Source organism: Maylandia zebra, linkage group LG11, assembly GCF_041146795.1.
Source record: "Maylandia zebra isolate NMK-2024a linkage group LG11, Mzebra_GT3a, whole genome shotgun sequence".
Classification (NCBI taxonomy): Eukaryota; Metazoa; Chordata; class Actinopteri; order Cichliformes; family Cichlidae; genus Maylandia; species Maylandia zebra.
In genome coordinates this window covers 23,015,930-23,027,328 of record NC_135177.1, presented here as the reverse complement: position 1 = coordinate 23,027,328, position 11,399 = coordinate 23,015,930, and the positions used below count along the sequence as shown (strand labels likewise).

At 38.9% G+C, this 11,399-nt stretch overlaps 1 protein-coding gene across 1 annotated transcript; it reads right to left on the bottom strand.

The window, feature by feature from the left end:
* Window positions 1-88: 88 nt before the first annotated feature.
* Window positions 89-6,450, bottom strand: rpl18 (ribosomal protein L18). Its single transcript, XM_004541189.5, has 7 exons — window positions 6,316-6,450; window positions 5,634-5,720; window positions 5,415-5,522; window positions 4,216-4,314; window positions 3,944-4,067; window positions 2,045-2,114; window positions 89-213 (listed from the first exon to the last, which is right to left on the bottom strand). The coding sequence occupies exons 1-7, from the start codon at window positions 6,316-6,318 to the stop codon at window positions 138-140; spliced, it is 567 nt and encodes a 188-aa protein (XP_004541246.1). The 5' UTR covers window positions 6,319-6,450; the 3' UTR covers window positions 89-137.
* Window positions 6,451-11,399: the final 4,949 nt, after the last annotated feature.

Genomic DNA, 11,399 nt, shown 5'->3' with positions numbered 1-11,399 from the left:
GCTGGTGCTTTAACACGAGCTCCACCATATTAACAATGAAGGGTGTATTTTGCGAAGAGCAAGCAGGCAAACAAAAACACAGAAGACATTTTGTACAACCAGCCTTTTATTGGTAGCAGAGTGAAAACAAAAACGCATTAGTTCTTGTAGCCGCAGCTGGCTCTGCGACCACGGGCTCTCTCGAACTTCCTGCCCTTGGAGCGGACGTAGGGCCTGGAGAAAGACACAAAAGGGTTTAAATTTAGCATATCTAACACATAAGATTAAGTTCCATTTGTCCCTTGAACTCAATGTCAGTGGTAAAAATCGATCTCTTATTTTTCCAGTGGGAAAAGACCGAAGCAGGTATTTGAATGAAGCCTTTCATGGCTGGGCCTTTACATCATCCTGTGAGTCACAATCCAGCTATGTTGATGGATCATACATCATCCTAAGAGCTTCATTTGTTTGGGACAAAGTGCTGGAATTTATTTTGTTTGGGAACACATTTCCATCAATTCATCATTACCTTACATCAGCCTCACATGTCTTTACTTGTTAAAGGTAGGTTTCATCAACATGTAAAGTACTTTAGAAGTGTCTTCTGATTTAGCTCAAGAGTCTTTTTATAACATCATTATTAACATGTGTGAAAGACATTGTTCTACACTGACAACCAACACCACCTCTGAACTCCTCAAACCTTAAAACTATTGTATTTAAAAACATCAAACACTGATTAAATCAAGAGATATGTACCATGTCTACCACCTGTAAGATTTATTTACTAATTATGACTGAAGTGGTTACCACTTCAATCATGCTTTTAATAGGGCGGAGATTTCTAATTCACTTTTGTAATCTCGTCCTAGGAGACGAGCCCAAGAAACAGCTGGACGTGTATTTACTAAGTCTGAATGTAAACCCTTTAAAAAAAAAAAAAAAAAAAAAAGCATGCCAGAATAAGGAAATCATTTAATTCTGGCCTTTGTGGACTCCTGGGCATTTAAAGCATGAAGCAACAGTGGACTACTGAGAATCCCTTGAGCAGTTTTCAAACATGCATTGGAAGCGCTTCTCACAGCTGTGTGAGTATGATGACCATCAAAAACTTAACCACAAGAGCACAAAACTGTGTCCAGACATTCTGAATATGTCACTTCCTGCTAAAACTAAACATTGATTAGTGCTTAGAGAACTATGAGGCTTATAATCTCCTTATGTGTGCTACAGACAAGAAAGGGCAAGTTAAGGCAAGTGTGGACAATGGTCTCCCTGATTCTCTCAACGCAGTCTTGAGTACATGCACATAACCAGCTTTAGTTAAAGGCTAAGTAGGGCTGTGCGATATGACCAAAATCTCATATCCTGATATAAAACATCTATCATCCGATAACGATATAAATCACAAAATTTTAACATTTTCTGTAAATTCTGTGAATCTCTGGCAGCTCGACTCGTGAAGTGTTTCCAGCTGGGCGCCATGTACCTGGAGTCCATTGTTTTAACCGATGCATGAAACTACACATTTTCAGTCATAAGTTGTAACGGCCGCCGTTTTCTTTGTGAGTATTTATTACACGGCGTGCTGCAGGGAAAAGCCTGTTCTAACGTTTGAGTCTAAGGTTTATTTTTTAGCACCTGACGGCTATTTTTTGCTTCTCATCCGTAAACACTGCATACTCTTTCACGTGATTCAGTTTATTTTGAAGAGTCTCAACAGGATCTTGAGCTTTATTGTGAAAGGTTTATGTGGAAAATAAACAAGCGGATACGCGATGGTCGTTGTTGCTAACGACAACTAAAAAGAGGCGCTCGTCCGTCTGTAGTGTGGTTATATAAGAGAGAACTTTAAGAAATTAATATAGCCACTACAGTGACCATCAAAACGATGAAAAAATATTGCAGTAAACAGTTTATTTTGCGATACCACGAAACAAATGACAGCGTAAAATGAAACGATAGATGTTTTTATATCGTCATCCGATATATATTGTTATATCGAACAGCCCTAAGGCTAAGTAGTTTTTTTACAACAGCAACTTCACATCAGATGTACACTTACTTGGTGTGGCTGTGAGGGGTTCCAGGAGCCTTTCCAAAGTGCCTGTAAACCTCTCTGGCTTTACGAGGTCCTGGAGGAAAAGACGATATTAAAGGTTAAAATACACACACACACACACACACACACACACACACACACACACACACACACACACACAAGTCATAACTGATGGGAGACCCGGACCCAGTTCCAATCAAACATCACTCCAACTCGGATTTAGTTCAAGTATTCTTTTAAAAAATATATATAATTTGTATTATAATAATAATAATAATAATAATAATAAGTATATAATTTGTTTCCTTTTCCTTATGTCAGATATTAAATTAAGTGCAAGAATCACGATCGTGGCTGAGGGGCGATCTGGCTCAAGAATTGGCAGTTCGTCTTGTAATCGGAAGGTTGCCGGTTCGAGCCCTGGATCCGACAGTCTCGGTCGTTGTGTCCTTGGGAAAGACACTTCACCCGTTGCCTACTGGTGGTGGTCAGAGGGCCCAGTGGCGCCAGTGTCCGGCAGCCTCGCCTCTGTCAATGCGCCCCATCACCAGTGTGTGAATGGGTGGGTGACTGAATGTGTAAAGCGTTTTGGGGTCCTTAGGGACTAGTAAAGGTTCTATACAAATGCAGTCCATTTACCATTTAAGTGCAAGAATCACATTTTAGTACGGACCAGATTTGTAAATATTAGGGAAGCACCACTGCAAGTTTTTTGAAGTTATAATGCTCCGACCTCAGATGTCTGCTGATGCTGAATATGATGTCCTAACTGCTGTTTGCTTCCTACATGCTATGCTATCTCCACCTGCACCAAACAGTGCTGAGGTGTGACAAATTAATCACAAATGAATCGATCCGCCAATACGAGATAAAGCTGTTTGAATCAGGAGTCAAATATCACACTGATAGATCCTTACCAAATATACTAAACACCTGAAGGAACAAGAAGACCGTGAAAGCCTTAAGAGTGTAACAGACCCTAAAACCTAATATTTGCACTTATTTAATGTAATTATCGAGGCTATTTGAGGAAGAAAAAAAAGCAGATGACAAATGTTTAACACAATGCTGCAACATTATAGTATGTAATTACCTAAGCTAAACTAAATATTTACATGTGAACTGAACTAACGTGATTGTTTGAAGTTAGAAAACTGTAATAAAATAACAAGAGGACACGTCCTTAGTTTTAGTATTCGTTGGTTTGGTGAACTGTGTAATCACAGCTTGCCTAACGAGACTTTGGATGTCTTCAAGACTGTGATTCTACCAGTTTCAATTCTACTACTTAAAACCTGTTAATGATTATCCTAAATATTGTACCTTGAGCATACAATATCCACCTAATAATCAAGTATAAAGCTAACACAGAAACTAATAAAAACTTAACATTCTCAAACAATTAAAAAAAAAATAAAAAATTAGAAACAAGCAATCTGCTCTGGAAAAATACTGAACTTCAACCCAGTCATCAGTTCTTATTGCATGTGATTATTGGTGTTATTTGCCAATTTTTTGGTTGTACCAATATTTAAATGAGTATATTTTAATGCTTGGTTATCTCTAATGACAATAATGACTGAACATTCCCTCAAAAAAAAAGTCAGGTGAAAAAATCTTATGTGGTTTCAGATAGGCTAAGACAGTGTTCTCTTGTGCAGAAGTAAGATATTGACTGCCATTGAAAGCAGAAAAATACATAGTTGTTTGATGTACAATCCTCATCTATTGCAGTGTGTTCTTAGCCTCCAAATAGCCAATGAAGCTCAACCACTACAGCTTCAGCAAACTGCACACTTAAGCTGTTATCTGGTACATCTTCCTTATTGGCCAGTTTCTAGGGCATCTGGTGGAAACAGCTCGTTTCAAAAATAGGATTTCCAACTCAATATGTTCAGTTACCTGACAGCAGCACCGTGCCTTGTCCTTTGGGAGAAGCCAAAGCCAGCTGGTCGAAGGTCATCACCTGACCTCCTGCCTTCAGGATCCTACGGCGGGCACCATCAGTCACCCTCAGAGCACAAATCTGTGGGACAGCAAGCAAGAGGTGAGGTCTGATTTGAGATTTTTTTTTTTAAGCCACCTTTACAATGTTGAAGAAGCAGTTAGTAAATGTATTTTCTGGTGGGGGTGGGAGTGAAGTTGAACTGTTTTTTCTTAAATGTAAGACCTACCTTGAGCTTGGGGATATCCTGAATCCTGACATCATCAGTGACTGTTCCCACGACGACAGCAATTTTGTTCTCACGGCCGGGAAGCTTCATCTTACGGATCTAGGGGAAAAAAAATAAACAAACAAAAAAGAAGAAGAAATTGAGGCAAATCAATGTGTGATTATAGAACTGATAACAGGGAGTACTAAAATAAAAATCCAGTCATTTGTTTTACAGAATCTCTAAAGACGCATTAAAAACTAAATTGAAAGAGTAGCAGAGATGCACCGATCCAGGGCGCACAATCAGCCAACTTTCCAACATTCTGGTTCCAACAACCAGCCTCCTACATGACCGATTTACCATTACCACGAAGCTTACCATTTCATGAATGCGCAACACATGCACGGTGCTGCAGAAAAGAAGTTGCACTCACACACTCACAGCTATACCGGACATACTGCGAGTGTGGGTTTCACACTGAGCGAAAACAACAAGTTGTCCACTTATGTCAGGAATGTTCATACCAGGAAAACCAAATCTAATCAAAACCTAAACACAGACATTTTAAAGAAACTCAAACGTAAAGCATCTAGAACTAAAGCAATCCAAAGCTCAGAGACAGCCACCAGTCAGCAGCTTCAGTATGCGCAAAGGGTCAAAGCAGTTAAGAGGAAAATTATGGCAATGAGCAACATTATTATTCCAGTATCCGGCATTTGTCTTCTTACACAAATCTGCTGAACCTGCTTTGATTGATGTGATCAAATCTGTCAGGTAACAGTAGGCATACAGCAACTCATTTTCCATTAAATTTTTCTACCTCTTTCCATCCATTGTTTCATTTGTTTAAACGAGAGATCCTGTAACTTTCTGCAGCTTGGGCGAAACTGTAAAGTGAGCCTCTTTTATTATAAGATTAACTTCTTCCTTAAAGAATTCATTTTGTTAGTATATGCTGTCAATTGTAGTCCTTAGAAAGGAAATACACTCAAAAAATTGGAAATCTGAATCAGTAAACTGCAATTAGTGCATCTCTCATAAGAAGAAACCTTAGAGAAGCCCTGATAGCCCTCTTCCAGCTTTATTTTAGGTTCACTGCACAGTTCGGTACATTAGGCCAGGGATGCTGAAGACTAACCAATTAACCTGGACACCATAGTAAAAGCAAACAGGAGGATACATGTGTGAAAATCAAAGTGAGAGGAAGAAAGACCTACCAGGCGGGAGACAGCAATGGGAGGCCTGTTGGTTCTGCTCATGAACAGCCTCCTCAGGACGACCCTGTTGAAGGGAGCATTGGAGCGGCGGGCCAAGAACCTGTACAACTGTTAAAGGCAAAACACCAGGAATGTCAGGATTACGGGTTTCAGACTGTTCAATAGTTGAAATGCACAAGCTACCATTTCAAACTTCACACACCTAGAAATTAATCTTACCTTGACCAGGAGCCTCAGATAGATATCCTGGCTCTTTGGCTCCTTCCTGTGCACCTTACGGTCCTTGTTGTGCCTGATGTCGACTCCCTGGAAAATTGATTAGAAGCAGATTCATATATTAATCAGGTAAGAAAAACATAATCTTGACCAAGAACACCTCATACATCTAACCCTCAACTGTTTATCTTTAAAATTAAATATATAACACCGAAAACAAAATAGAATACATTTAAGAGGGATATTACACACTACATAGCTCATACTCATCCACATAACAGCGGCCGATACACACGTTGACACTCTGCAGCTAACCGCTAACTCTGAACGGCATAGCAAACATGCATATAGCGTCAAATAAGGAAACTTCTGATCTTACGACACATACGTTAAATTTGGGACAAAATAAACAGTGACCTGTGATAATATATAGCATCTTTAACCCATTGTAAATCTGACATATTCTCAACTTGAAGGCGTAAAGCTACCACCGGTGTCGGCTCCCAAGAATATAGGCTAATGTGAATTATAAAGTCAAATCACACGAAATCTTAGCACGACTCGGACATAAAGTATGTTTATAACGTGTAAATGTTTTCATCTAAAACATCAGGTGGTTTAATTCAGAGGATGACCGCGGATAGTCTGACTATCGTGTTTTAGAAATTCTGTTAGCAGGACCTACCATCTTGGACTCAGAGCGAAAAGGGAAAAGGAAGACCCGAGGTCTCGCGATAAGCTGTGCGCTTAGATCTCAGGCGCCTGATTGGTTAGAGAGCATGCGTTTCCTGCCCCAACAGCTCGGATGATATGGGATGGCGCCCCCAGTGGTAGAAACAGAAAATGAGCATTTCTCGAGTTCACCTTTTCGCATCTTTTTGGTTTAATTTAGTTATAAGTATTTAAGCAAATTAGTACATTGAGTAAAATACTAGAAGGATTATTTTTTTTATCAGGCATTTTGAAAATAAACACGGAATTTCACCCAAAAAGTAGTTTTATATCACAGAGCTTTAAAAATGAATTGTTTAGATTACATTTTGTATCAGAAATGGTTTAGCAACAGGAGCATGATTTATATTTAGCATATGAACAAATTGTTTTGGTTAGTTAAGTGGAAAATTTTACGTGACCTCATTATTAAAATTATAATAGCCTTCGTTTTTACCAGGCATTCATACCCGGTAATGTGTCTTGCGTTTTCCATGCTACATCGCTACACCATGCATTCTGCAAATGAAGCTGAGGCCACAGGGTGTCGCCAAAATGTAAAAAAGGCGACATCATATTTGAATTTTAATGTTTTATTGCTCCCTGACCTCTTTATTCCTCTCAGATCTCTGCCTGGGGGTTTTGACATTTACAGTGCCGTTTTATTACTACCCCGCTTTTCTATGCTGATCTCTCAAGTGGTTCTTGTTGTGATAATGATGTTTGATCTATGCATATTGGAGGATTAACAGCCCAAAACGGTCGCACGACTGAAAAATCGGCTCAAAATGGGCCAAAAAAAAAATCGCACAGTGTATGCCCAGGGAGCACCGAAGGAAGTGGTGGTGTACACTAAGTATTCATTCAAATACTATGTTTAAAAAGAAAAAAAACAACAACACCCAGAAGTCAACAGGTTATGATCTCAAACACATTCCCAGATGTTTGAGTTAGTAAGCTGCAAATTTGAGATAAGCCAAATTTATTGATGGTGAAAATTTCGTTTGTTTTGATTCAATAGCGGAAAATAAACTTTAGTATTTCATATTTTGGTGAAGTAGAACATATAATGTTATTAAATTAATAGACATTAACATGATGAGATCATTTTATACACAGAAACACAGTTAAACCAAACTGTTTGTGTATCTGTACAATGTATTTTCCCACTTTGTTCTTTAATGTGACAAACTAAAAACTCACGTTAATCAACCAAAGTAACTTACACAGAGAAACAGACATGCTGAGCAGAATTCTATATGATGCTTTTAATTACATTAACACGGGACACCTCCCTGCAGGTGGAGGAGAGGGGCTGGGTGAGTGGAGGTGAAGAGATGAAAGCAGGAAGGTTGAGGGTGTGGAGAAGGATGTATGGGGTCTGCAGGTGAGGGTCGTAACAGAGGAAGGTGGTGAAAGGAGGTCAGAAGGTCTCGTATCTATCTTGAAGTTCAGCAGCCTCCTCAATGCCCCTTTCAGCAAAAAACTTCCTAAACAATCTCCATTTACCTCTTTCCTTCTTTTCTTGCTTCTCTTTCTCTTCGACTTCCATTTGTTCTTGCTTCTCTTGCTTTTTCTGGTCTTTTGTAGTGTCTGTCTCTTGCTCACAACATTTTCTCTGCCCATGCAACTCCATCAAGTTTGTATAATTCTGCAGAAGTACTTTGTAGTTATTCTTAAGTTGCTCCAATTGTTCCTCCTCATCTTTAGGCTCCTCTTTCATGTGTTTACACTCCTGCTGGTGTTCCAGCATTTCCTCCACACCTTTCTGACTCTGGGCCTCTTTGTCTGGCTTCACTTTTACACTTGCATCTTTTGGATTTTCCATTTCTTGCTTCTGCTCCTCCGCTGTTTTCATTTCTGCTTCCAGTTGTTTGTAACGTTCTTCAAGTTCCTTGTATTTCTGCTCTGTTTCGTTTTTATACTTTACAAAAAGATCCCAGTGGATGTAGCGTTGCCTTTCTTCCAAGAGACCATTTAGACGTCTCCTCAGCATGTATGCGCTCTCGCTGAGGTCTTGGTTTGCTCTTCGGAGGGCGTTGAGCTCATTGTAAAGCGGACCACCCCAGCGAGGAGCGCCAATGTTTAGTGGATTTCTTTGGTAGTTGAACCTTTGGGTCATTGTAAAAAAAACTAACTTTTTTCTTTACCTTAAACAAAAGAAATCCTTTCTAGACACGAAATTTAACGTTCAATAAAGTCTCTTGCTGTTTGCAGTTGAAGAGCTTGTTAGGTTTTGACGGAAGAAAACACACTGACGAGACAAGCAAAGAAGGTTTAAACGAGGCTTTCAGCTGTTTGCCACCGCGTGTCCATGGCAACGACCTTTGACAGGGCTCAAGTTATTTTGCTCTTCAAAAACAAATAAATAACGGCACACAGTTTTGTATTTAAAATTTCGTTCCACTTTCCCTTTCCCCAAATATATTCGATAGACCCTGTGCACGAGAAAATGCTAACTTCCTGGTTTGAGACCGGATGTGGGGTTGTACATTTCCGGTAGCTTTACCTTGCGGTCAATCGCTACTGCGAAGATATACTCCAAAATCATGTCCAAAACTCGAAAACGGAAAGTTCGCGTTAAGTTACAAAGAGGAGAAGGTGGGAACACTCACAACTGTTGTGTCATAAAAAATTAAAGAGTTTAGATCGATCAGTTGTTTACATCACTCAACACAAGCAGAACTGCATTACTGCAGCAGAAGACACATCGTCCACATTCAGAAGCACATCTCTGTATAGTGACTGGTCTTATGATTTAACCAGACAAATGTTCAGCATTCAAACTGCAGGTGAAGAATAGTCAAGCCAGATGTTTCCCCCATAATGTCGAGATCAGTTAGTCAAGTACACACCTACACAGCACGTTAACAAACCCTGAAAAAAAGCCACACAAAAAATGAATGATTGCTGGTAACGGTTTCTATACATTAGTATTTACGAAGTGTATGTTGTGACTTACCTTAAAAATTACAGTGGTCCCTCGCTAATAACGCGGTTCACCTTTCACCTCGCTGTTTCGCAGATTTTTTAGTGCAAGTTTGCATGCTTATTTTTTTTTTACGTCACATTGTGTCCTGCGTCCTGATCGCTGCAGATGATCTCCTCCGGGACGTCTCTCCTGTACAGTACAGAATCGCTGCATCGATTGATAGCAGTGTGACTCTGAAGTGCAGTACTGTATGTCCACGATGTCCACGAAACGTTTTGCACTGTCAAAAAATAAAATTGGCCACTTGATTTCACCTATCGCTGGTTATTTTTAGAACCTAACACCCGCGATAAAGGAGGGACAGCTGAGAAATATAACATTTGAATCCCTTTTCTCTTTTGCCCTGAGGCGGGGGAAAAACATCGACAAGTCGATGAACATCATTTACAGATATATTGGGTAAATGCCCAAGACATCTGTAGAAATGTAAATCGCCGCTTGATTCATTCATTTGCTTAACTTGTTTTGGACCGGAAACAAAGCTTCTCACAAGAGTTTCCGCACCGGAAGTAGCATATGCTAACGTACACATAGTCGATTATCTTAAACAAAAAACTTAGTTATTGTAGCTTAAATCTAACGATTTAAGCGGTTCATTTTAACTTTCTGAATCACTCTGCTGGTATATCGGGAGTTGCGGCCAAGGAGCTGATCTACTTAATTATTTTAGTTTGTTAAAAATTCTATTCATCTTCTGCTTGAATTTGTCTTCAGTGTTTGTAACAGTGAAGCTCCAGATTACAATGACAGCAAATCACAACAGCAGCCTGTATTCAATTGATTTATTTTTTTATTCACTACAACATTTAAGGTTTGTATAAGATACAGGACTGAGACAGGACTCTTCCAGACACTAAACCAAGGCACAATGTACATTTCAATTCCTTTAATTTTAAATATGTTTATATTGTCTATCCTGTAAAATAGTCAGATGTCTATTCATATTAATGTACATAATTCACCTGCTTGCTGCTACTACTGCACATTCACCCAATGTGTGTGTATATATATATATATATATATATATATATATATATATATATATATGTGCAATTTTTTTGCACATGTCGAGGAGCGTGTCAGGCTACATGTCACTGTGTGTTATACTTGTATAGCTATGCATGTGACAAATAAAGAACCTTGAACCTGAGAGAGGAGGACAGAGAGGGAGAGAAAGGAAAATATGCGATTGACTGAAATGTGCCTGTTTTTCATCTTGTCAGCTTTGCTACAACTAGTTCTTTAAAGACTGAGCGTTTGCTCGGGTTTTTCTAACTAAAGCCAAGAGAGAAGTGAGGATGAAACGGAGGAAGTTTAAAGCACCTGCCCCTTTCCTGATTGGTGCCCTAATTGCCCTTTTTTTTTTTGAGGCAATTTTTAAATCTTTGTTTATTTATTTTATGTGTGTGTGCGTGTGGGGTCTTGCCTGCGCCCCTCAACAATAATATTTAACTATTAATCACAGTTTTGCTAAATAAAAGGATCTGACTTGCATCAGTCACATGACTACTATTAACCAATGATCGCCCTTGACTGCAGAGCGAGGTGTCGAATTGAAACAAATGGGCGTGCCGTGTGTGCACCAGCGCAACTAATATTAGCTGTCCTTTTATTAACTGCACAAGTAATGCTGGTCACAGCTGCTAGCTGGCTGGGTAAGGATGTCAGGGATCTAAGTCTGTCCACCGTTTAGGGAACATATTTAGTTTTAAAGTAAGTTCAAGGGCTTTTCCTGCCTTTCTGGAGAACTTATTAGATATTTTTTTGTGAAATATATGCATATCCACATAATTATGAATTATTATAATTATGATATTCTGAAAAAACACTTTAAAAAATATGGATTTATATTTCAAATATGACAAAGTGCTGATTTTACAGCAGCAAAATGATTGTCTCTCTAGAGTTTAAACATTTAACAAACTTTCTGCCTGCATAGACTGGATAGTCAAACAAATTGAATCCCCATAAGTACATTATTTTATATTTTTTGCTTTATTTTTTTATTTTAATTACTTTATTGTTATAGCACTAGGAATAAATAATAAGGGAAGTACTCTGGATCA